This window comes from Labrus mixtus, chromosome 10 (genome assembly GCF_963584025.1).
Source record: "Labrus mixtus chromosome 10, fLabMix1.1, whole genome shotgun sequence".
NCBI lineage: Eukaryota > Metazoa > Chordata > Actinopteri > Labriformes > Labridae > Labrus > Labrus mixtus.
Genome location: NC_083621.1, coordinates 20,032,881 through 20,059,536, shown reverse-complemented (window position 1 = coordinate 20,059,536; position 26,656 = coordinate 20,032,881). Strand labels below are relative to the sequence as shown.

The 26,656-nt window shown below is 41.4% G+C and overlaps 2 protein-coding genes across 2 annotated transcripts in view; one reads left to right on the top strand and one right to left on the bottom strand.

The window, feature by feature from the left end:
* Nucleotides 1-26,656, top strand: part of noa1 (nitric oxide associated 1) — a 111,437-nt gene that overhangs the window by 54,456 nt on the left and 30,325 nt on the right. The gene's annotated exons all lie outside the window — the stretch shown is intronic.
* tgfbi (transforming growth factor, beta-induced) lies at nucleotides 3,145-22,264 on the bottom strand. The gene is made up of 17 exons (XM_061048634.1): nucleotides 22,024-22,264; nucleotides 20,316-20,414; nucleotides 12,457-12,521; nucleotides 11,814-11,971; nucleotides 11,522-11,686; nucleotides 10,469-10,615; nucleotides 10,233-10,374; nucleotides 9,921-10,133; nucleotides 9,497-9,634; nucleotides 9,083-9,225; nucleotides 7,099-7,235; nucleotides 6,100-6,230; nucleotides 4,799-4,923; nucleotides 4,586-4,688; nucleotides 4,337-4,404; nucleotides 4,189-4,213; nucleotides 3,145-4,005 (listed from the first exon to the last, which is right to left on the bottom strand). Exons 1-17 carry the CDS (start codon nucleotides 22,134-22,136, stop codon nucleotides 3,944-3,946), a joined length of 2,034 nt encoding a protein of 677 aa, XP_060904617.1. The 5' UTR covers nucleotides 22,137-22,264; the 3' UTR covers nucleotides 3,145-3,943.

Sequence of the window (26,656 nt, the reverse complement as noted above, 5' to 3'; positions counted from 1 at the left end):
TGAGGCAGTGATATGAAATATTCAAACCAACACTGTGGGAACTTCAGGAACTTTTTTCTCTTCTGCACTCTGTTCATCATCTCAGTTTATTCAGAACATCCTATGATCCTTTTACTTAAAGTGGATTTTAAAAAAATGCAGGAGTTTTATGGGTAATGTATTATTTTATATCGTAGAATTGCAACTTATAAGGAAAAGTTAAAATAACTATCCCTCGTGCAGACTTTTTTTGTTCTAAAAGTTGTGATTAAACAGCCCTATCCATAACTTTTTCATTGATGGAGAGTTTCTACAATAATTTGAATAAAAGTGCAGAAGTTCAAAAGGGTTTATATTTGATATTTTCTTGCAGCCAGAACAATCAGCACCAAGTTGATTTAAATGTTGCAGAAGTTAAAATGTTCGGTACTGTCTTTGTACCATCTCTATCCTGTCTCCGTGTCTCTGTTTCCTGGTCAGAGTCAGATTTACGTCCCGCAGTGAGCAGCATCTGTGCTTGATTATCTGCTGCTGTCAATCATCTCTGCACAAACACAGGAGGAGAGCAGCAGCTCTGCAGCTGAAAGCGGCTCTGCATTAAACAGCTGCAGCTGAGAATCAAACCGACATCAGACTGACAGGCTGTCAGGAAATCTGCTCCCATGTTCTCGTTAAATAAAACGAGATGATTTAATAAAGACAGAAACTGAACATGTTTCTTTAAGCTGAAGTTACAATAAAAGAGAAGCTCAGAAATCTAATAATTCAAGAGATGATAGATCTGAAGTCAGTCAGCGTTAGTGTCTGCTCTTTTTCATTTAAATGTTGTTTTAGCACAAAGACATTGAAATCATCACCAAACCACTTTAAACGTGGCATTGGTTATAAAAGCTCTCTGCCCTGCAGGCCCGTTTCAGTTTGTTCCAATCAGAAAATGTATATTTAAAAACAAACAACAGACAGAAACACAGTCTGTAACAAAGCAGAATATGTCTGCAATGAAGTCTGAGTATTTATCCAGCAGACATCAGTGATCTTCAGTTTCACTTCAGTCAGTCCAAACGGCTCTGGCAGCTTCTAAAGGAAATCTTGCAATCAATAAAGGTGATTGTTAGAGAGTTCAAGCCAAAATATAAAAAAAACAGGAATCAAATTCATTCTGTTCCTTTTACTTTCTAGCCTCCGAGTTATTTATTGAATGGCACTTGATGAAGGCAGAGATGTTTAGTTGAAGTGGTGGATGGCTGGCAGGAGCTGAGAACACGGCCGGGTGAGGCACAGGACTTGAGATTCTGGATGAAAGATGATCCTGAGACAGGGAGAGCGAAAAAAGTTAGTTTGCAGCAAAAAAGATCCAAAACTTAAGAATTAGATTTACCAAAGCAAAGTCACCACGAGGGGAACTGAACACTCAGGCAGAGACTGGTGTGTAGAGCCGGGTATATTCACACTGCAGAAGCTTGATGAGTGGATTGGTTCAAGGTGTGCAGCAGGAGTGAGTGTGCACACCCAGACACAGAAACAAACAGGGAAACAACCACACACACACAAAGGAGGGATAAAACACAGAAACAACAGAGGAGGAGGCACAGTTTGCACCTCTTACTTAAAAGAATGACTTGTCAATAACTCCTTTTTACACCATGTTTTGAGTGATAACAGATCCTGCATCCCAACTTGTTGACTATGTATATACAGTATATGTTTGAATGTCCAAAGTTCTGATTGATCTTAAACCCATGTGTTGTTAATCTTTCTCTTAAATAGAGATAGTTTGTGTTCTGACCTCCTGTCTTAAACTCTTCTTTTCTTTCAGAAGTTTGTTTTATTACACCAACGTTTTTATCCCCTCCAAAATATATCCACAGTAAGAGACTTCCTGTCAACAGTCAGATTCTAAATACCTAGTTCATGCTTTATTTCTAGTCGTTACACACACAAATAAACTCCAGCTCATTCAGAATTCTGCAGTAAAAAATTTGAACACAAACCAAAAGGTCTGAACATATCATTCCTGTTTTAAGAAGTCTTTTCTCACAAGCTCTTTGTTAGGTTTTAATTAAGTGATTAATGGGCCAACTACTACTACTATTTTTTTACATTTTTTGTTGTTGTAATATTGTAGTATTTTATCTTTGATCTCATGTTCTGTATCTAAAGTACTGTATTTGTCTTGCATGGTTTTGCATGATTATCATTACAGTATGTGTTCTTTGCCTTTTATTTTTCTGCTTGAAGCACATTGAGTCTACGCCTGTCGTATGAAATGTGCTGTATAAATAAAGTTGCCTCGACTTGTGTGTGAGATATGCTGTGAAATGATGATCTTTCTCTGAGACGTCAAAGCATTGTAAAAAATGAAACAGATGATCAAAACTGACTCGTGTGCATCACGTTTCATAAGCTGCTCAGTTTTTACTGTAACACCTTCATCTGTAGAACTCCAGCGGACTGATGGAGGAACAGAAGCAGAAAACAAAAAAAGTGATGCTGTGTACACACTGATTTTATTTTCATGCTTCGTTGTGTTTGCTTCATTTCTTCCTGACATGTTGTTTTGTTCTACAGGTCTGTTTCGAGTTTAAACTCCTCTCCTCTGTTTTTAGTCACGATGAAGCCAGAAACACTTTCACACATCGTTAACGAGAGTTGGAACAGAAATCTGCTGCATGGATTTCTAATAAAACGTTTTACTTCAATGTCTGCCTGTGTGTGACTGTGAATGAACCTTGAGTGTGTGTGTGTTGGAGGGAGGGAGGGAGGGGAGGGGGGGGGGATTTATTTTTCCCTCCAGAGAACACTGAAGGTTCCCTTTGTGAGGCGTTCACTGCCTGACATTAAAACTCTGTAAAGTGAATCTGTGTTTCTGTTGGACTGCTCTGCTGTTGGTCTCACCTGGACCACATTAATATTTCATAACTCTGATCCTCCTCGATCGTGCTGAGGGAGTGTGCACACTCAGGAAACGTGCACGTGCAGGAAACGTGCACGGATCACACATGATTTAAGTAGGCATGACGGCTGTGACGCGTGGACGCTCTGCAGCCTTTTTACAAAACCAAAAGAAAGAGAGAGATGTGAACCCAGGCTGAACCCCTTGGCCTTTATGTGGACACACACACACACACACACACACACACACACACACACACTGACTCGTTCACATTTCAGAGCTCATGTTCTGCTTTATTTTTTTTACAAAAATCCTAAAAAAAAAAAACGTCAGCTCAGGTTCTACTTTGTTGGTTTGGAGCTCAGTCCTGCGACATGCTGCAGGAACACAACAATCAAGAGTACACAAGCAACAACAACACACTTTACAAAAGTTTTACATGAGAAAAAGTTCAAACTTCAGAAGGTGACATTTAGTCAAAACTAATGTTTCTTTACAGTACACAAAAACAGTAAAAATATAAAAAGTTTTTTTCTCATTTCTCCACAAACTAAACAATCCTCCTCAGATCCTCCAAGACTGAATCACCTGATGAATACAAATTTTACTACATTTCCCAGAATGCATTTCAACAACCCCCAGAGATGCTAAATGTTTGTTTTGAGTAAAAAAAAAAAAAGCAGTTAAAGACACAAATGAATTTGTTTCCTGCAGTAATAAACATGTTTGTCAGTGTAACAAATGGATACTTGTGTTTTATATGAATGAACTTTAGACTATGATCATGAACTGTGTATTCCACTGAGGTTCAAGTTTTTTTTTTTAATCACACACCAATCAGCAGGTCAGAGCAGCCTGCATGAGCCTGAGCGCCTCCATGAATCACTGATGAGTTTACATTTGAAGTTTCAGAATGAAAATGTTCATCAAACACTGAACAGAAGTCGGCAGTGTTGGAGGATTTCAGGGGGATTGTTAGTCATCTTGTGACCTTTGACACTTTGTGATGAGCACATGCTGTGTTCTTTGGTTTCCTCAGATGTTCTGTGCGACTTTTTCTTCTCTGTAGATTTACTGACTTTTGTTCATCGTCCTGCTGGAGCGACTCCGGACCACCTTCTGGAAAAGATCGTCTGGAAAAAAAAAAAAACCCACACCCACAAACAATCGTTAGAAACCTAACAGTCTGCCAGCTTTGATTCTTAAAGGTTTGCATTCATAACAAACTATGTACACTACACACAGAGAGCAGGTCGAGACGATATCTGCTATTTAAAAAAACACAATAAAATATTTAAAAACTATGACAAACTCACCATTCCTGAAGCCCTTTGAGTCGGCCTGAGAGACCAAAGAAGGGAAAATTCATTAAAAAACAGAAATAAAAGCACTTAGATTATTGTAATTTTTAAATGTGTGTGTGTGTGTGTGTGTGTGTGTGTGTGTGTGTGTGTGTGTTCTCACCCTGGAGGAAGCAGCTGTTCTGAGTGGAGTTGCAGGTCCGTCAGCCTGTTCTCGCTCCACCTTAGGAGCTGCATACGCACAAACGCACAAACAAAAGCACACACACATTCAGTCAGAGTTCTGCAGAGAGCATGCACTTCAACCTTTGGAAGTTGAAATAAATAAATCATAAATAATATAAATATCTAAATGTTAGATTTATACAGCTATAGCGCTCAGGAGGCAGCAGGATGTGGCGCTGTGACTCACGCAGAGGTTTGATGATACTGTTGACGGCGTGGACGACTCCGTTAGTCGCCATCAGATCTGCGTCAACAACGGGGACCCTGTTGACATATACGGTGTAGTTCCTCTGAAACACAGACAGGGCAGGTTAGTAATCAGGTGTTTAAATAAAGTTATTTAAAAAGAGGTGTGTGTGTGCGTGTGTGTGTGTGTGTGTGTGTGTCTGTGAGGACTGACCACGCCCAGCTCCAGTCTCTCTCCCTGCAGAGGTTTCTGTCTGGTGTGAGAGCTGACTCCCCCACTGACCAGCATGCCCTCCCCCAGGTGATACCTGAGCAGAGCTGACAGCTCCTGACGGTTACCTAGGAGACAGAGACGATCCCATTCAGAGTCACAGAGACCAAAAAGCAGGGGCGGAGTTAGGGCGGGGCTACCTGTGACTGACAAGGTGTTACCATGGTGAACTGAAAAAATGTTGCTCAGGGTTTCAGCTGTACTGAAAGAAGCTCTGTTTATGTTTTCAGTAAGAACATATTGTCCAAGGAAGTGAACATATTTAAGTCAAGTGGGTGAAGCTGGAGAGGAGTAAGGGTTCTCCCACTTGACCAAATATGGTCACTTCTTGGTCCCAAAACAAAACAAAAAACATGGCAGCGACCAACTTGTCAAACTTGATGCTTCAAAGCTCAGGTCCACAAACCAATGGGTGATGTCACTGAGGTCACGCCCCCTATTTCTAATAAATAGTCTATGACATAAATGGAATTAACAATACAATACTGTTCAAAAAATTGATCTGAGTAATTTCAGTTTATTATTTAAAATGTGGTTGACCTCTGTGCCTGTTTTTATTATCCCTGTGCACACTCTTTAAATAAACCTGATTAAATCATTCAGTCTGAGTCACATAAACAAAATGTTTCCGAGAGGTCAGACCAAACAAGGTGCTGCGGGAGACACACACACACACACACACACACACACACACACACACACACACACACACACACACACACACACACACACACACACACACATACACACACACACACACACACACACACATCTGCCTGAAGAGAAAAATAAAAGTCTTAAATTGTTCTTCAAACCCTCCAGCTGTGAATCCATACACATTAGTTTCACTCTGAAGGGTTTTCATCGTACCAGAATTTTAAATATTTGGGATATGATTCTAATGATAAGCAGATGATATTGATACCTGTTTTGATACCATGGCAACAAAAACAGAAGTCCTGAGAACCCAACATTAGGTCATTTCTTGTTGAGAGAAAAATTGCAGCAGGTTCCTGCACACTGTCTAAATTGCAAAGATGCCATGCCAGTGTTTATGTTCAGTGTAGACTCATCCAGATTCATCCCTCTCCCACACACCTGACCTTACAGACGTCGTCTTTTTAAAGGTTTGGTACTTTTTGATACTATCGATCATTGAAATGACAGAGATTGCATCGTTCTAAAAAACACGTCTCAAAAACGGTGTAATTATCAAACATTTAAAAATTCACACATAAACTCACGCATCAGCTTGTTGCGTTCAGGCTGAGACATGGCGCTGAAGGCGGCGTTGGTTGGAGCGAAGAAGGTGAGCTCCCCCTGCTGGTTCAGCAGCTCGGTCATCCCCGCGGTCTGGATGGCTCCGACCAGGACGCTGAAACCAGAGGAGGACGGTTTGACTCTTACATCTCTGAGAGGAAAACTTCATCGATAAATACACCCAGCATTTAAAGAATAATACGATCCATCCTGTTTGTGTTGGTAACTGTTACAATACACACACTTTGAATTTCACTCCATAAAATTCATGGATGCTGTCTCGAACTCTAAACATTCACAGTTAGATAAAAAGATCTGCTTCCAAAGCAAGAAATTCAGATTTCATATGCTGTCTCTATGAGATGAATGAATTTATTAATTAATCAAAAATAAGATATTTAGTCGCTGCAGTTAAACGTTTGCTTGTCTCAGATTATTCCACGGTGGACTGAATATTTTGGGGTTTTTCTTACTGTTGTTGGAACATCTGAAGACGTCACCTTGGACTCTTTAGACCTAACACTTCATTTATTAAACTTGAATTTCCTCCCTCGGCTGACAGCCTTCACCAACCACTCCTGCATCAGTTTCCATCCATCAGAGTTTCCACAGAATGACAGAGCGACAGTGGGAGATATTTCTACGCTACAACTATTTCAAAGAACTAAACAGCAGCACAAGTAAACCTTCATTATAAAGTACCTCCACCCCACCTAAATCACAGCTGGAAGCTTGATCATCACTCTGAGAGCCGTTAGTGGGACGAGGAGGAGGTAGTGTTGGAGTCTGTTTAATCCATCACAGCTGAACTCTCCGAGTGCTCATCACTAATCCCAAAACCTTCTGTAGGTCCTAAACATGCTGACTCATCCGTTTCTGTTTGATTCTCTCGCAGTCTGCAGGACGCCTCGGTTAGAAACTCTTCACTCACATGTTCTTCAGAGTTCAGCAGGAAGTATTCAGTCAGGCCGACATGAACTCACCTGAAGCGGTCATCGGCCTTCAGCACGTCCATCACCGTCCCCATCGGGGGGGTGAGGACTTTGTCCACGGTGAACAAGGTGGCGTACCGGCCCGTCTTATCGTGAGCGGCGATGCAGGCGTTCTCGATGCACAGGTTCTACAAACACACAGAGGGAAGAAAAACCATGAGACCGGAGAGGATACAGAGAGAGAGAGAGGAGGACCATCAGCCATCAGGTCGAGAAGACAAACGGGTCATTAAACGTAACGTCCTCCACTCAGAACTACATATGTCACAGACACAGACGCTGAAGTCTCCCAGACAGCTGAACCAACACATTAAAACTGTCATTTCTGAGCCAATTACAACTCATCACAACTCTGTGATCGACTGATCTGTCCTTCAGCTCCCACGGGAGACACATTTGTCCAATGACTCTGGTTCTGTTCGAGGTCTCTGCCTTTCAAAGGAAGTGTTTCTGTCAGTATTCTCTACATCTGAACTCCATTGAAAGTGTTTTCTTTTCAGTGAGATGTGAAACAGGAGTGATATTTTTCTGGTGGGATGATGAAGAAAAAAAAAATTGAACTTTTAGTTTCTTTGAGTAAATTCAGAAACAAAGAATCAGTGTGTGTCTGCTCGTCTGCTTAGCATTCAGCTTTAATGGAAAACATGAAGTCATGAGAGACGGAACAAAGAGATCATCAGAACGACATCATGATGTGACACACACACACACACACACACACACACACACACACACACACACACACACACACAGTCTGGAAAGATTTAGCAGCCGTGGGAAGCAGGAAGCTTCTTGTGGTCTGCAGAGTTCATCACTGAGCAGAAATATGAACCACCCACAAGTCCGGGTCCAGGACCTGAAACATGTGGAGCCACAGGGGGGGGACAGAGGAAGACCAGTAGTGCACCAAACCTTCATGAGCTGCATGTGTGAATGAGAACAGCTGAATCTTTTTCACCCTGACTCTTTCCTGCTAGGATGAAGTCGACAGGAGCTGAAGTGAGAACGTTCTTTGAAACCTGTAAGTTCAGCTTTATAAGTTCCTCCGCATGTTTGCTTACCTTCGTTGTTATGGAAATATCCTGATTAGCTTGGCGTCATCCCTTTAAGGTCAAACATGTGTTAGCTCCAGCAGTGGACACACACACCGGGGGTCAAACGTTCATGTCAGCTTGTACTGGCGTTGGTTTTTGATTCATGCTATGTTAATATTTTCAGTAAATCTAACACGACTTTAACTCTCCTGCTCGTCTCTGCAGCCATCTCTCACTCCGACCATCGGATGACATCATCTGATGACATCATGCGGTCGCAGTAATGATCCTCTCAGTCATTCAGTCACCACATCTCATGCTGTCACGCTTTCATTAAAAAAAATACTTCTTAATTAAATAAAGTTTGTTTCCTCTTTAAACTCTCAGATGTGATTCACAGATTTATCCTCAAACTGAGACTGTTAAAGTTATTCATGACAAACAGACACAAACTCGTTGACCTCATGGAATCCCCACTGAGTAGGCAGAGACCACATTCATGACCAATGAGGACGGACCATCCTCCTTGTCTGCCTGGTAACAGACAAGACACAGTAATTGATTTGTTCTCACACAGCACACAAGCAGCTGCTTTAACGAACTGACAGAAACACATCAGACTTTAATAACGTGGAGACAGTCTGATAGTCTGTGGGAAAATATCTCAAGTTACAGACCACTAAAGTGTTTTTATTCCAGGAAGCAGAAATCACTGTCTCATTATACAACTAAAGCTGGTTTCATTTGTCGGGAAACCACGACCAAACAGCTTCAAAACACACACGAAAAATAATGAAAACCAAAATTAGACGCTGAAACCAAATCCGCTGCAGACGACCTAATCATCTCTGAGCTGAGATTCAGAGAGCAGTTTGAGTGACTAATGAGCCTGATGTTTGTTCAGCTTAGAGGGAAAATAAAGAACAAATAAGTATCCTCACGTTTCTGTAGACGAACACTCTCAACTTGAGTCCTCCGAGCGTCTCCAGCTCCTGACCATGATACAGCGCTTTAGACGACAGCTGCTCCTTCAGGATGTGATTGGTCATCAGCAGCCTCATGCTGGGAGTCATGGACACGCTGCCTGTTACACACACACACACACACACACACACACACACACACACACACACACACACACACACACACACACACACACAGGTTTGTACTACAGGTGAATAACTGCAGATTATGTCGCCTGCAAACAATGACAATAAAGTATCTAAGCTTATCTGCAACAATTAATCAATTAATTTGTCATTATGACAAAATATGAATAATTTTGATGATTTTTTTTAAAATCAAAAATGTCAAAAGATTTGCAGCAGGTCGGGGGGGGGGAGGAGTCTGTTTACCTTTGAAGGCTTCGTCCAGAGGAGCCAGCAGGGTTAGAGCCTCGGAGCCCGTCAATTGGGGGCTCAGGCCTGCCTCGACAAACAGCTTGGTTGCCGTGGCAACGGAGGAACCTTCAGCCAGCTCCAGCAGAACCTTAGCTGCAAAAAAAACAGTTAAACACAAAAATAGGACCGGTAAATACTTTCACACTGCTACCACTACGATTACTATCGTTGACGGTTACATTTTTAGGTTTGTATTTTTAAAAAGGTACTTTGTGTTTGAATGCAGTAGAGGTGGTGTAATGAGAAAGAGAGTGTGTGTAGTGTAATGACTGCATACTCATTTGAAGGTGTCTAGTTTATTTCAGTCGGGGATGAGCAGCTTGTTGATGTAGTGGATGACCTTTATTTTAATAGTATATAATAGTATAAGTATTATTACCTGAGTCAGGGATGAGCAGCTCGCTGATGTAGTGGACGACTCCGTTTGTTCCCAGCTGGTCTTTCTTGGTGATGACGGCCTTCCCGTTCAGGGTCATCTGGTCTCCGTCACAGCCGACCTCCAGCGTGGTCCCCTGCAGAGTCTCCATGGGAGTCCCCGTCACGATGGACTCGGCACACTGAATGGTCTTCAGGATGTGGTAGTTCAGCAGGTCTGAGAGGAGCGGAGAGAGGACAGGAGGAGAATCAGAGTCATGTCATCAGATTAAATAACAGAAATAAACAGAGTCAGGGCAGCCCTCCTGCTAGTCACCTCTCAGAGCTATGGGGTCTCCCAGGATCCTGGTCAGGGTCTCCTGAGGAATCTTCTCAAAGGCCTCGTTGGTGGGAGCGAAGACGGTGTACTGACCCTCGTTCTCCAACATGGCGGTTAGACCCGCAGCCGCCATCGCTGTCTAACCAGAACAATAGACCAGGAAGTGAGTTTCTGCAGGTTATCATCTGCAGGCTGCGGAGGGGGCAAATTGATTGACGGGTTTGTTTACTCACTCGCAGTGTCTCCAGGTCATCGTCGACGTCGATGAGCGTGTTCACGTTGTTGGAAATGGCGGTGATGACGCGGTCCACCACGTGCACGATGCCATTGGTGGCGTGTTGGTCAGTTTTGATCAGACGAGCGCAGTTAACCGTCACGATCTGAGGAGAGGAGAGACAATCTGTGAACCATCAGCTCACACAAAGTGTTCGGTACAGTGTGTCACAGCATGTAGCAGTTTATTTGTTACAGTGTGTTACAGTTTGCAAATTTTATGACATGGGCCTAATTGAGTTGGTGATTTTTTTAGTGTGTTATAGTGTTTGTCAGTGTGTTGCAAAAGTAGTGCATGTTAAATATGTTGTTCCACTTTCTTGCAGTTTTGAAATTGTCCATAGTATGTGTCTGTGACCCTGAAATGTAGAGTGTAACAGTACTCACTAGTGTGTTACTATATTGTGTTACTGATCCTGTGACGGTTGTGGTGGATGTGCAGTGTTTTACAACGTGTGTGTGTTTCAGTGTTTTAAAGTGTGTTACAGTGTGTTATAATAATAATAATAACCTTTTAAAAACACAGGTTTACAAAGTGCTTTGACAGCAAAAACAAGAAGAAACTAAACCAAACACAGAAGAACATAAACAACAGCAAGAACATAACAAATGCAAAATACTAAAAATAATTAAATACAATTCAACAGAAAAGAACCCAAAGTGCACGATACCCAACAGACATATATAACCCGACCATCACAAGAACCATCATAAGAACCCAGGCAACACAAGAACCCAACAACACGAGCTGAGACCGAGAGGACCCAAAGATTTAAAAAGATGTAAGAAACTAAAAGAGCTAAAAGCAAATCAAAAGATAACAGCAATAAGAAGGTAAGAACAGTAAAAGAAATAGAAACAAGTGGTTAAAGGATAAAAAAACCCAATAATATTAATACAAATAAAATTAAATATAAATATAAAACATAAATAGACAAAGTAAGTAAGGTAAGAAATGATTGTGTTAATGTGTGTTGTAGTGTGTTACAGTGTGTATATATTGTGTTACTGACCCCGTTGGGGTAGTGGTGGATGTGGACATGGAAGTCCTGGTACATGGAGGCGAAGGTCGATCCGTGTTTGAGCTCCTCGGATGTCAGCCGGTTGTTCACCATGTGGTAATGAAGAGCGTTCAGCAACTCAATGTTCACATTGCTCACCAAAGCATCCAGGATCTCCTGCAACACAACAACCACAACAACAACAACAACAACAAAACACCAGAGAGAGTTTTAGTAGGAGGTTTAGAGAGTTTGTGTGTGTGTGTGTGTGTGTGTGTGTGTGTGTGTGTGTGGTCGTTCTGACCGTGGGCAGGGCAGCCCAGGCCTCATTGCTCGGGGCGAAGAAGGTGAAGCTCCCTGGACCTTCAATCTCCTCCTTCAGTTTGGCCCGTTCAGAGTACATCTGAGTGGTGGTGGCTCCGACCACGCCCAGAGTGTTGTAGATGTTCACCAGAGGCAATGCTGCACACACACACACACACACACACACACACACACACACACACACACACACACACACGCACACGCACACACACGCACACAAAAACACACACCAAATAATCATAATCAACAAACAAAGCACCGTCTGCTACAGCTAAAATAAACCATAATGGTCCTCCTGTTTGTCTGCACAGCTTCATCAACAACAAACTATTAGAGCAGAACACCCACAATGCATCTGTGACAGGCCTGTATGCAGGGGAAGGGTCAGACACAGTGGGACAGTTCTCAGCTCTTCTTTCTGTTTTTTTTTAATCTCTTCTATATTTAATTCATGAGCTGTAACACATCCATCAGTATGTTCACTCTACAAAAACAGTTTTCAATATTATTGATGCAGTGATTTGCAGTTTCTGCTTGAGATGATGCAGACAGGCTCAGTACTAGAGTAATAGATGCGTTGTGTGTCGGTTGTGTAGACTCTTTGATGGGGTCAGAGGTCGTACCAGCAGGACAGCCCTTCTCTCCAGGAATCCTCTCATAACCAGGACAGCACTCGTAGGTGATCACCCTGCAGCAGGAGAGGACACATGAGGGGTCATTTTCTGTTCCTGACTTTGTCAAACTCTCATCAGAAATTCTTCACAACACCCCCCCCCCCCCCCTCCTCTTATTCAGCTCCTGGGTCTTCCTATGTGCAAAGAACAAAACCCTCCTCAGACCGGCTCTCTGCAGACTCTCACAGCGTCATGTCCTGCACATTTCAGCCTCAGGAGGAAAACGCTCGTCTGTCTATAAAACTTCTGTTTCCACCTGAGCAGCTCGTAACTGCTCACTAATATTTCTGCAGCAGACAGACACATAAATTCCTGTCTGCGTAATGATGCTAATAAAAGTGATTCTGCACAATATGAACAGACTGTGGGAATCTGCAGGTACATTCCAACTGTTTCCATGACGACATAAACATGGAGTGTTTACATGAACAGTGAATGTTGTTTAATTCACCAGAGAAATGTGTCCCCACAGCTCTGACCAAAGTCTGGATCTGGACTCAGCGCAGCTTAAATTCACATTTTACCAGATGTAAGGTGCACACATCCTCACAGAGTCAATAGTGGGGCTGCAGACATTTACATGTTTTGAACCAAAGTTATATTCAACAATGATGTTTCTGCACAATCACACACTTCAGCTCCTGATTGGTCAAACTGTTTCTACTTACAGTCAATAATATCTACTGTTAAGAAACTCTGCCTTTAAAAAAACCCCAAAACATCTTAATTTCAGTTAGTTTTGTACTTGTGACTATTGTTTTCTGATGATTTATCAAGCTCCACAATGAACTATGCAGAAACCGTTTGTCAGTACAACTATACAAATAATCTGTCAGTGTTTCAGGAGGACTCTGAGCAGCTGATGCTATGCGTGTGAACACACCATGGAAATGCAGACTTTATCAGTCATTTGATCAATCTAGAAACAGACAAAGAGGTGAAGCTACAACACACCCACCTGTGGGTCAAAGAGGTCACACCCCTAATTGTGCAAATTTATGAATAATCTCTACAATTCATTAATATAATAGGAACAGGTGAGTGATATATAAATTCCGCCCATACAGTTTTCATGAACCAGCCTGTAAACATATTTACTTCTGCGTTAAAGTTGTACATTTTAACATGGGGCTGTATGGGGATTGACTCACTGCAGAAGACAGTGTCTAGTGGACACAAGAGGAACTGCAGTTTAAAAAACAAACTGTATTAGCTTCATTTTTTAACACTGGAGGTTGCCGCTTGCCTGACACAGATGTGTGCTGGAAGTTGTGCGTTTGTGCTGAGAAGTGTATGTGTGCTGACACACACACATGTGTTTGCTGAAATGAAGCATGCATACCGATCAGAGCCCTTTCTGACTTCCTGTAGAGATTTCCATAATAAAACTGTGTGAGTCGTCTGGGCTCATAAAGCTCATTTCCTCTGAGAGAAGAAAAATCTGCTGCCAGACGCTTTTTATTTTATTTTTTTGGGGGGGGGGGGGGGGGGGGGGGGATTGAGTCACCCACTGCCAGATAAAACACCACACCTTTACCAGGTTCAACTTCCTGTTCTCTTCAAAATAAAACATCACAACCTCAGTGAGTAGTAGCTTTAAATTCATGCAGATATAATAGATACAGAAAAGAAACTGCTGAGTCAACACAAGATACATTAATGACCAAATATAAGAAGACATCAGTGCTTCAACAGATCTTTATAACATAATGTAAACATAATGAGTGAAGTCTCATTCTAGTCTCAGGTTCCATGGTCTCAGGTAACAGGAGTCTCAGGTCTGAGTTGTTCTGTCTCTTTAGTCTGATCCTGGTCTGATCCGTCTCACACCTCAGGCCTTTTTGTTTCTTCTTCTAATAAAACTGAATTTATGTTGTGGAGACATAAAGTGGAGAAACTCTGATATCACAGGCAGTAAAATATTAACAGATGGAGATCTTTGTGTGTGTGTGTGTGTGTGTGTGTGTGTGTGTGTGTGTGTGTGTGTGTGTGTGTGTGTGTGTTTTAATGTGGGACTGATTATCAAACCAGATGGAAACTTGACTCCCGTTTGGTCTGCACATAAACAAAGATGGCCGCTGTGGATTTCTCTGACTAAATAAACAGAGCGGGGTCGCAGCAATTCAGGCGGCGGGGTCGAGCCGCTCGAGGGAAACGTTCCGGAAACTTCCCGCCAAGAGAAACGGGTGTTCAGGTTCAGTGTGCAGGCGTGTGTCATTCTGTCCATATGAGCAAAAAAAATGTCTCTGATTCAGTAAGAGCTGAAAACGCTCCAAAATAAACTGAGAAAGAGTTTAAAGTCTGAAACTGAGATTTAAGGATGTTGAAGTAATCTGAGGGAGAGGAGGAGAGGAGGAGGAGGTGGGTAGAAAAGGTGAAGAGGAGGAGAAGAAGAAGGAGGAGTAGCAGAGAGACTGAGGAAGAGCAGGAGGAGAGAGAATGAGGAGAAGGAGAGAGACTGAGGAAGAGCAGGAGGAGAGGAGAGTTAGAGGAAGAAAAGGAGAGAACTGAGGAGGAGAGGGGGGAGAGAGAATGAGGAGAAGGAGAGAACTGAGAAGAAGCAGGAGGAGAGAGAATGAGGAGAAGGAGAGAACTGAGGAGGAGCAGGAGGAGAGAGAATGAGGAGGAGAGGGGGAGAGAGACTGAGGAGAAGGAGAGAATGAGGAGGAGCAGGAGGAGAGAGACTGAGGAGAAGGAGAGAACTGAGGAGGAGAGGGGGGAGAGAGAATGAGGAGAAGGAGAGAACTGAGGAGGAGAGGGGGGAGAGAGAATGAGGAGAAGGAGAGAGACTGAGGAGAAGCAGGAGGAGAGAGACTGAGGAGAAGGAGAGAACTGAGGAGGAGCAGGAGGAGAGAGACTGAGGAGGAGAGAACTGAGGAGAAGCAGGAGGAGAGAGACTGAGGAGGAGAGAACTGAGGAGGAGCAGGAGGAGAGAGACTGAGGAGGAGAGGGGGGAGAGAGAAGGAGGAGAAGGAGAGAACTGAGGAGGAGAGGGGGGAGAGAGAATGAGGAGAAGGAGAGAACTGAGGAGGAGCAGGAGGAGAGAGACTGAGGAGAAGGAGAGAACTGAGGAGGAGAGGGGGAGAGAGAATGAGGAGAAGGAGAGAACTGAGGAGGAGAGGGGGGGAGAGAGAATGAGGAGAAGGAGAGAACTGAGGAGGAGCAGGAGGAGAGAGACTGAGGAGAAGGAGAGAATGAGGAGGAGCAGGAGGAGAGAGACTGAGGAGAAGGAGAGAATGAGGAGGAGCAGGAGGAGAGAGACTGAGGAGAAGGAGAGAACTGAGGAGGAGAGGGGGGAGAGAGAATGATGAGAAGGAGAGAACTGAGGAGGAGCAGGAGGCGAGGAAAGTTAGAGGAAGAAAGGAGAGAACTGAGGAGGAGAGGGGGGAGAAACTGTGAAGGAGGAGGAGAAAGTGAGGAAAAAAGAGAGAGGCTGAGGAGGTGGAGAGGAGGAGAGGAGAAGTGGAGCATTGGAAAAAATCCTTTATTAACTTTTCCATGAGAAATCAGATCCCTGTCTCATCATTACTTCAGTGAAAAACAAACAAAAACAGCAGTGGTATCAAAACATGTTTCAATAATGATTGATTTCTTCTAGAATCATCTCAAAGTTAAAAAATCTGGTATCATCAAACCCAGTAAGGAGCAAATATTCTAGAATTTGAATAATAAAGTTTTTTAAAATTGAATTTAGAATGAGTTCAGCTTCTGCCTTTAAGTCAATCAAAGAGACGAGTCAATAATGCTTTCAAATCTTGTAGAACGTTAAAAAGTAGTAAAGTCTTTCAGAACTTTTCCATCAGTTTTCTATCTTGTTTTGTTTTATCTGATTTCTAAAAGACTCCTGAGTCCGTCAATAAAGATGATGATGTCTGAAGTTAAATTGAATGTGAACAAAGTAGCATGTTGGCATCTGTATGAAACCAAACTGCAGCTTTGAGTCGCACAAACAGCGTTATGAAATGTCTGAGATTTTCTGCTGACAGTTCAGTTTTTCAGGAGTGGAGGGCTGAGCTGAAGAGGAGGAGGAGGGGGGGGGGACTCAGGGGTAAACACAGCAGGGGGGAGTAAGGGGATGAAGGGGGGAGAAGGTCGGGGGTAGTCAGGGTTGTTGAGTTATGAAGGGAGTTATGAGTCTTCCTTCTGTTGACCTCTAACCTGCTGATACTCCTCCACAGAGACCCACTGACACACAAACAGAGGACACACACACACACACTCACACACACACACACACACACACACACACACACACACACACACACACACACACACACACACACACACACACACAGAGTCAGACTTCAAACACCCCCCCACCACAAGTGTAAATCTAATTAACCTGTCAGATAAGAGCTGAGTGTTTCCACAGACCGTACTGTGTGTGTGTGTGTGTGTGTGTGTGTGTGTGTGTGTGTGTGTGTGTGTGTATGTGTGTGTGTAAGTGTGTGTGTGTCCTCTCACTGCTTCACAAACGTCCTCAGAAACTCTCACTTCCTCTTTTTTTTTCCAGTTTCCTGATTCGCTGAAAGAATCTGTTTGTGAGAATTCCGTCTGAACTTTGAGCAACGTTTAAAGCTGCATTTAACATCCTGTACACACACACACACACACACACACACACACACACACACACACACACACACACACACACACACGCATACACACAAATATGAAACTTTTCATCTTTTCATGCACTTTAACTGTACAAACAGTCTGAGACATGAAGGCAGGAAAAGGGAAAAAGGGAACTGTGTGTTAAAACCAAAAACAGATCTGTCTCTCAGCAGATTCTGTTGAGATTATGAACTTCTTCATAACTGGTTGTACTACAATTCTTTAACAAACATCCACGCCTAACAATAGTCTGTTTTGTATAAATTCGTTTTTGGAAAGATCCGTTGCTCTGTCTAATCAGGAGCAATCAACCATGTAAACATGAGGTCTCTGTAGCATCACAGGCTGAAATACCTTGTGAACATGAACATTTAAGAGGCGTATAGATCACTTCAGGTAAAATAAATAAACGTCTGTGTACATAGAGAAACCAGTGTGTTTCAGTCAGTGGTATGAAGTGAGGGAAATACCCAATAATGCTCAATCTAAAAAAGTTTTTCCATTTATTTACTAAAATGTTATCAGGATTAAATTTGGTCTTTTGAGGTCAGATGTGTTTTTTTTTAAATTAAATGTCATTTATGAAAGCTTCATCTTCACTGAATCTAAGTGAACTTCAACAAACCAGAATCACTGATAAAAGTGCTCGTTAAGATTGTGTCAAAAAACACAATAAACATGTGAATGCAAAACATTTCTTAATGTAGAAACAGGGACAGAATACTTTTTGACGCTATGAAATTATTAAAAATCTGCGTACGTCTTAGAGTATCTATCCTAAAGTAAAGTGTTTTCTTAAGTAAATGTACTCAAACAATGTTCTCCTGTGTCTGATTCCTGCACGTTCATGTTCTGTGCATGTGTGAACAGTGCTATGGTTTATACTTCAGTAACTTGAATACACATCTCTGCAGTATGCTCTGAATGTTAAACTGTCGGCTATTGTTGTTCTCAGTGAATTTAAAACTCTTAAATCTTCAGGATGTCAGGGACCTTCATCCCTCATCCTCATCATGTTCACGGCTCTGCAGGGAAACAAGGGAGGAGGTTGTGTGTGTGTGTCTGTGTGATTTACAGTGCGGTGTGTTTACACAGAGAGAGAGAGAGAGAGAGAGAGAGAGAGAGAGGGAGAGAGAGAGAGAGAGAGTTCCGGGATATAACTTCTCGCTGCAAAAATGACGACGACTTGAAAGAGGAAGATTTCAGCTGATTAGTGCATTTACAAGAGGAACACACACACAAACAAGCACGAACACATGCATGCACGCGCGCGCACACACACACACACACACACACACACACACACACACACACGCACACACACGCACACTAACAGTCTGTGCTTTAATCCTGTTCAGCTCATGCGGAGAGAGATCTGCAACCCAGCTGGCCCACTGCTGCCAGGGCCTCATTAATGTTGTGTGTTTATGTGTGTGTATGTGTGTGTACGTGTGTGTATGTGTGTGTACGTGTGTGTATGTGTGTGTATGTGTGTGTGTGTATCTGCAGCCTTCACACAGTCTGAATCAAATGGTCTCACTCTTTGCTGCAGCCAGTCACAAACAGAAAAACACTAATCTAATTTTCCTGCAGTTGAACCTGAAGAGCAGCACAAAGCTGAGTTCTTGTGTTGGCTTCACTGAGGAACAGCTCTTATAAACGTCGATATCTTTTGCAGAATAATCAAAAACTTCTGATGATAAAGGTGATAACGGTGTTAAACAATCAACTCAAAGACGGGACATCTTATTTTCACAGGTAAAGAATGAGAGATGCACGTTTTTGTTTAAAAAAAGCAGCATGCATAGAAATGATTAAAATAAATCAGAATATTTGATCTTTCCCTGAATGTCTGAATAAAGAAAATTACAGGCAGACTGCCCCCGAAATCTTCCTGAGTTGGTGATTCCCACTAGTCCCTCGAGCTGTCAGGTCGTCCTCCACTGTAATCCAGAATGACCAAAGTCACCAACTCATAGGTGATGATGTGGGTTAGATGTTCATGTCCCCCTAAGGATGAATTCCCCTGACTCTCTTGTAGCTCCATCATCAGACATTTTAAACTGTCCAACACTTTTTGAGTATGAGCAAATATCTGCAGGACTGACGACTGTCCCATCAAACCTCAGCAGGTCAGAGTCTCTCAGCAGTTCAGTCGAGGAGACGTCATGTTACATGTGTGTCATGTTTGTTTTCTGTGTTTGCATTTCTTTCAGTAAGCTATAGTTGTTGATCCAGCACAAGATAGTTTTCAATTTCTGTTTCTTTTTTGTTTACATGAAATTCAGTTTCCCGTCATGTCATGCTCATTTCAAAAGCTCAGTTTCACATCCTTAAACATTTGAAGGTGAGTAAAAGGGAAGGGAAATGATCATTTAGTCAGTAATTATACTGAAAATCATCAATGTTTCAGAGTTTCTCTTGAGCACTTAAATGCAGCACTAGAGGGAGCTTTAAAGTTTCTGTTCACGTCGTTTTACTACACACACTCCCCTCTGTGTGTCCACGGGTCAGAAATGTTGAAATGTTTTCATTCCTTTCAACATTAACTCAACTCCCTGAAGTTAAAATCCTGCTCTGTTTACATCTGGGTTTGCTGTTTGAAGTCTTTATTCTCCTCTGTTCCAGCTGGTGAGCAGCATTGCGACAGATACTGTAAGAACCTAATTACTGTACAAAACAAAGTGTCCTCAGCTTAAAAAAACGCTGCGCTCACAGGGCTCTCAGTTGAAAATATGTCACTTCTCACTCACCGACTGATTAAAAATCAAGAAGAGGAAGGACTTCTGATTTCAGAGGTGAGCATATTTGAGTGTCCTCTAAATGAACCTCCAGGTCGCAGGTTTTCAGGTACACTAACGCTGATGACTCTGCTGCAGATTTCTCTGCTGCTGATTTTTCTTCTTCTGCGGTTATATAAGAGGCGAGGGGACACCTCCGGAGAGGGACATTCCTCCGTCCTCTAAACACAAACTCTCTCTCCGTCCGGCACGACTCGAGTCACACTGCACACACACTGAACACTGGACAGACTCTAAACAAGTCTTCCAGCACAGGAACACAGACGCTCAAATAAACTCAGGAAATGAAAACTTCAATCTAAAAGTCGTAAATCTTGTACTTACTGTATTCTGTATTATAAAAACAGTTTTAAAGTGAATATTAAAATAAGTTCTTTCAGTCAGACTCACGTGGGTTTTCCGCAGATCTTGCGATGGTACCACTGTTTGCAGTTGGTGAAATATTTCTTGTCGGCACCTTTAATCTGCTGCATGGCACAAACATTTTGCCTGAAAGAGGAAAGAGAAAAGAGACGCAGAGGGAAGAGTCAGGAGGATTAAAAACAGCCAAATCAGAAACTAAAAGACAACTTTTAAAATCTTTATTCTGTCTCTAATGACCTCATGATCTTAAAGTTCAGTTTGATTCAATCCACCTCGGGTAAAGTTATTGAAACTTTATATCTGAATATGAGATCATTTCAAACTCTGTTAAAGTTCAGATTGAACCGTTTTATACCAACAATTATCTGAACATTACTGAAAACATTGAAGGTTTCTGATCCTTCAGTAACACGTAGAAATAAGTCAAACAAATTGGCTTCTTTATATTAAATAAAAACTTGGGATTCTGCAGAAAAAGAAAACTCTCCCACATGCAGCATCACATCTAAAGTAAAAAAAAAAAAAATCATCCTAGCTGACTCTGACAAGAAAGTGGAAAGTTTAAAAACGATGGACTCCCTGTCAGAAAGAAAGTGTAAACTTCCTGAACATGATGAGAGGTTTAATGTGATGAAGAAAACATGTGTGGTCTTTAACTAAGGTCACATTAAAGCTGCTAAACGTTTGCATGATTCTCAGGTTTTCCCTGAAGGTGAAAGTCTCCACCTTAACGTCACTTAAGGAAACATTTAATGGGTTTTAAGGTGGAATCTTTGAGGAGCTCTTTTATTTCAAAACACAGAAAAAAGACCTTCAATAGTCATAGCTGACACCCACAGAGAAACGTCTTCCTGTTGGATTATTTTACAGATTTATATTTTAGACCGTAAACCAGTCAGAAATTATTAAAGCAACATGTGTTCAGCCTGTTAGTCGACATGGACAGGTTTAGATTTATGATACTTTTTTGATGCCACAATTTTTTTTAATCAATAAAATCTCTCTTATTTAATTTTCAGTAGCATCAAAAATAACCAAAGCTTTAAAAAACCAACATATAGGACAGGTGTGAATTCAGAGAGGAATTAATTCATCCAAGAAAGCTCCTGCACACTGTCTACATTTTATAAATATGTTGGCGAAATGTTGCCAACATTTTGGCCAATCTATTTTTTATTTTTTTGCATTTCTTGGTAATCATAAACAACTAAATTACCAAATGTGTGTCTAGGATTTATCGTTTTGTTGTTCTGGTATCAACCAGCAACTGCTGCAAAAGTACTTTCAAAACATCTAAATATTTCATGCAACAACATCTTCATAAAGTAATTATGTGTGCAGAATGAAACACGATCACTATTATGACACAAGATAATAACTGTATGTTGAAACTATTTCAATTCCAGAAGATTTCTCGTTGCTTCTTTGACCCGAGCAGAGATTTCTACAGACTCTGAGCTACACTTGAATACTAAATGTGAAAAGTTGTATTACTTTTTTTTTTTTTTTCTAAGAAGAACCAGCAGCAGAATTCATTACAGAATCCGGTAATGTTTCTCTAGGATGTTTATAAGTACAATCAAAAGTGAACATTCAGAGACTCAGCAGAAATAAATGATTCGTCACTCATCACATCTGAGTTGTAATCAGACAGAAATCGATCATAAGGTTTGATGAAGTGTCATGGGAGCGTTCTTCTGCAGGACTGACACTGCACGGCTCGGATCAAACTCACCCCTGCATCCGGCCTCTGATCCGGCTGTGCTGCAGGACCGCCTGGTACGGAGAGCGGGCCACACAGACCGTCAGGACCAGGGCAAGACCCAGTACTAGGACCAGGACCTTCATCTTCACTCAAACTAGGAACGCTGCTGCAGCTCGACAACAGCTACTTTTGCTTCTTTTATTCCTAGTTTGCACTTCTTCTTCCTCTTCTTACTCCTTCTCTCTCCGCATGCAGCCCCGCGGTTCCTCCAGGAGTCAGAAGGGACTCATTTATAAACCAGAGGGGGGAGGTGGAGGGAGGAGAGGGGAGGGGAGGGGCGAGACATTAGACACCGAAAAGAAGAAGAGAGCTCCTTCAGTTCTATAAAACTTTTTTTCTAAGCTTCAGAGAAAGTTTGACAAGTTGAAAGAAAGAAAGAAATTGTCTACATTTTTAATGCAGCAGCCGATTTGTGTCTCACAGACATGTTTACTTTTACTTTCTGGTTAAAAGGCTTCAAGATGAGGTTAAATATAGGCCTATAAATAGCCTATAAAAACGTTATCAAGTCAGCATCTACAGTAGGCTAAAGGATATTTTGATTTGTTGATTGTAGAAGTCTGATGTTTCTTTAAAAATGTTTTGAATCAAGCATTAAAAGTATTTTACTTCTCTGCCTTACAGTGCTTTGCTGCTGCGCTCCTTATTAATCACCTACATGCATCAAAAACAAACAGAGGAGGGATTCTTATGAAGGTTGAAAAACCACTTTAGCTGGGTCTCATTTCAGGTGTATCATCCTCTGAAGCACCCAGCCTATGATGACCTCTCACACCTGTTTGTGTCACCAGCTGTACTCGCCCTTACCCTGTTGGCTTCAAAGTGCCTTCCCTGTCGCCTAGCAACCTCAACAGCTGTACCAGAACAGGGTAACAACACATCACTAAAAAAAAACTGTGTAATCTGTGATCTTACTGATGTCCAGCAGTGGCTGACTCCACTGGTTGTCCAAAGCAGTGTCTATGATAAAAATGTTCCTACTTGGTTGATGTATTCCCTCAGTTAACATTTTCCTAATGGGGTTTTTTGATCTCAATCTCTAGTTTCATGTCTTGTTCATTTTGTAAATGATGGTCCCGTTTAGAGTCAAATAGACCAGAAAGCAGAGGAGGAGTTAGGGCAGGGCTACCTGGGATTGACAAATCCCTACTATGGCAACCTGAAAAGTGTCTTGTTTACTGTTTGGATTGTCCTTAAAGACACCACAGAGTCTGCTGCATGTCTACATTTTGTTTAAAACCTGTTTCATCCAGAATCAGCATCTACATTGTCACCAAAAATGTACACCATATACCAAAATACCAAAATGATACCATAATAATAGTGAATGACAGTTTTATCATATATAAGTATAATTGAGCATTTAGTGACCCCTCCCACATGTGCACACTTCTCGTCACTTCTGACTCTGGAAAAGAAGGAGATGGTGACAACCAAAATTTGGATTGCAAGGCTTTCAAATATTCGCCCACAAACCAATGAGAGACATCACTGACCCCCAACAGACGAGATCAGACCAAGTGTTCACACAGCGCTCATTATCAACACGCAACCAATGATTGAAGGTTTGAGGAGGAAGACGAGGGAATTATGAAGTGTCTTTCAATAATAATAATAATAATAATAATGATAATAATATCAGAGTGATTTTACAGAAAATCGTCTCTGAAGAACATTTTAATGAAGTCAGGTAAAAGGAGAGGTTTATTGACACCTTGTGGTGAGGATGCACACAGCAGTTTGACAACCTGTTGTTGCCCTGAGGATTATAATGTTTAATAATAATATATGATAATAAAGTAAGGAACTGACAGAAGCCCTGACTGTAAAAAGAGAAATACTGCCCTGCAAAAAACTGAAATCTGAGGTGCATTTGTCTGATTTAACTTTATTGATTCCACAGCGGGGAAGCAAAGCAAAGCAGGAACACAAAGTGCACACACAGTGCACAATAAACGATTAGACATGTTATTGTTATTGCATTTAGGTATTGGAAAGGTTTTTTGCACATAAATTATAGCAGTGAGTTTTTTTTAGTTTGTGAGTGTACAGTAGTCAAAAATGTATTGTCAAAAATATCTCATTGCACTTATTGCAAGCCACATTCACCTGCCAAGTCCAGATAAACATCCTATTAAGAGATAGAAAATACAAAAGGACCTGAGCTGATTACTGACTGCCAATGCTGCAAGCAACATGTAGTTGTTGAGAGTCTTGAAATGTGATTCACTACTCGAGTCAGTGCATGGCATTTCAAGACACTCAACAAGGGATTTATTTTTTAATTTGGCTAAGATTGAAGTTTCTTTTACAGTGTGAAATAAACAAGAATGAGTGAACACTGTCAGATCACAGGAGGGAAATAATGACAAATAAAAAATACAAAATGAAAAAGGATAACAACTTAATCAATCATCAGGTCCGTGTCAAGAGAAGAAGAAAGACGTACCTGTTGGATATTTGTGTTTCTGTTGTCATGTTGTCAAGGATCCTTAAACACAACAAAACAAAAACAAAAACAGTAAAACATTTGGCAAAGAGAGAAACATTTAAAGGAAAAACAATCAGTCATCACACACACACATTTGAAGCTGCAATTAAACACTGTTAGCAATCATCCTGCAGGATGTCTGATGATGTCATCGTCCAGGCGATGAGGCATTCAGGGACACAGACATCACTAAACGAGTAATTACAGGGCAGCTGCTGGTTCTTCATAAGGAGAGGTGTGAACCTGTACGAAAGTCCTTCTCATTCATCATAGTGAGCACTTCAGGCACATTCTGGAAAAGCAAGAACAGGCCAGTTTAAAATAGAGAAGTTAACGACCAGTTAAGGATTGGACGAGGGGCGTTGTTGCTCTTTAAGTTTGAATAATTTTTCCCACAGTTTTGGAAGTATTTTTCGATTTTCTTGCCGGTTATTTCCCTGATTGTCAACTTTACTGTGATACTTCTGAGAAAACAGCTGTAGCCTCCTTTAACTTTGAGCAGAAGCAGATGAAACACTTTCTGCTTCTATTACCTCTGAGAAGTGGAACATATAAGCACTGATAGATTAACTGTTTCTCTTATTTGAGCCGTCAGTTTCCTCACTCCTCCTCCTCCAGCTCCTTCTCCATGTGGAGCTGAAGAAGCTCAGAGACATTCATTCATCCCTAAAAGAAAAAGGATTCAATTTTGGATTTCAACTAAAGAGAGGATTTTTTTCCCCCTGCTGCCTTCATGTGCCAGTGATAAATATCTAGATATCATCTAAATCCCAGCCAGATGTCACACCGTGCTGCATTCAAGAACATCAGAAACTAAAAGGTGAAAGAATAAATAAATAAAAATGGATTCTGTTAGTAATGACAAACACAGAATGAGCCTTGTATGCTTCTCACAGACACACAGAGAGCTGCTAGTTAGTTCCAACATGTAAATGAAAGAATGTTATAATTGAGCTGGTGGTAAAAGTTGAGCTCAGACTTGTTGGATGGTCTGGTACTACACGGAAGTGCACATCAAGACTGATTACTTCTCCAAAATGTTACAGCAGTACAAACTGTTGGCTTTGTTCTGGCACATGGGCTAAATTCAGGGACTGAATTAGCTGAGGTGACACCTAATCAAACCAGTCCTGTAATCCAGTCTGAAGACAGCCGTCTGCTGGGAACAGGATGAGTTTTTGATCAAAGTTATCTCAATCCTACTCGAAACGTTAAACGACACAAACTGGAGGATTTTTCAGGACAAGAACCAGGATTAGATTCCCAGATCTTATCGGATAATGTCATCCTTTATTTGCTTATAATAATAATTATTATAATATCTTTATTTATATAGCACCTTTAAAAACAAATGTTTACAACGTGCTGTGACAGACAGAGCAAATACAGCAAAACAACAACAGAACAGAGATCAACAGAGAGGGCAAAATTGTAAAAATGCAAATAACAGGAATAATATAGATCCAACAGGCAGGTATGGAGAGGCAGTTCAGTACAGTGAAGGAAAAATTAGTTTAAAATCAACCAGGAGAGAACAAAATTAAAATTGAGGGAGAGTGGGGCGACATCACATCCCAGGCTGTAAACACAGATTGAAGATATAAAGAAGGGATAAACAGGACACTGGTTAAATGAATAAAGCAACAGAGAGCTGAAGAGTTAAACGATAAACGGAGTAGGAATTTAAAAAGACTAAGAGCAGTAAAATTAATACAGGAAGGGATACATATAAAGACTAAAACATTTAAAGAAGAGAAAGATAAAAAGGTTAAAAGCAATAAAATGAATAAAAGGAAGGGATAGATCTTTAAAGGAGAAATCACATAAAAGTGAGTTTTAAGAAGTGATTCAAAAGATGACACTGATTATGAACAACCTTATTTCAAGACTTGATCCTGTTTGACAGTTCTGATCCTGCTGGATTGCTTTTGAACATCCGGGCCTTGGTGTTGCACTTGTAACAGGGATCAACTCCTTTCTCTGTGTGTCCGTGAGGCAGACAGATGGGTGAAGTGAGGAATGTGTCAGAGTTTAACTTCAGTGTGGACGCTGCACTTTACAGACCGTTTTAGCCTTTTTCACACTGTGGTGCTGCTGCGCACACACTGACAG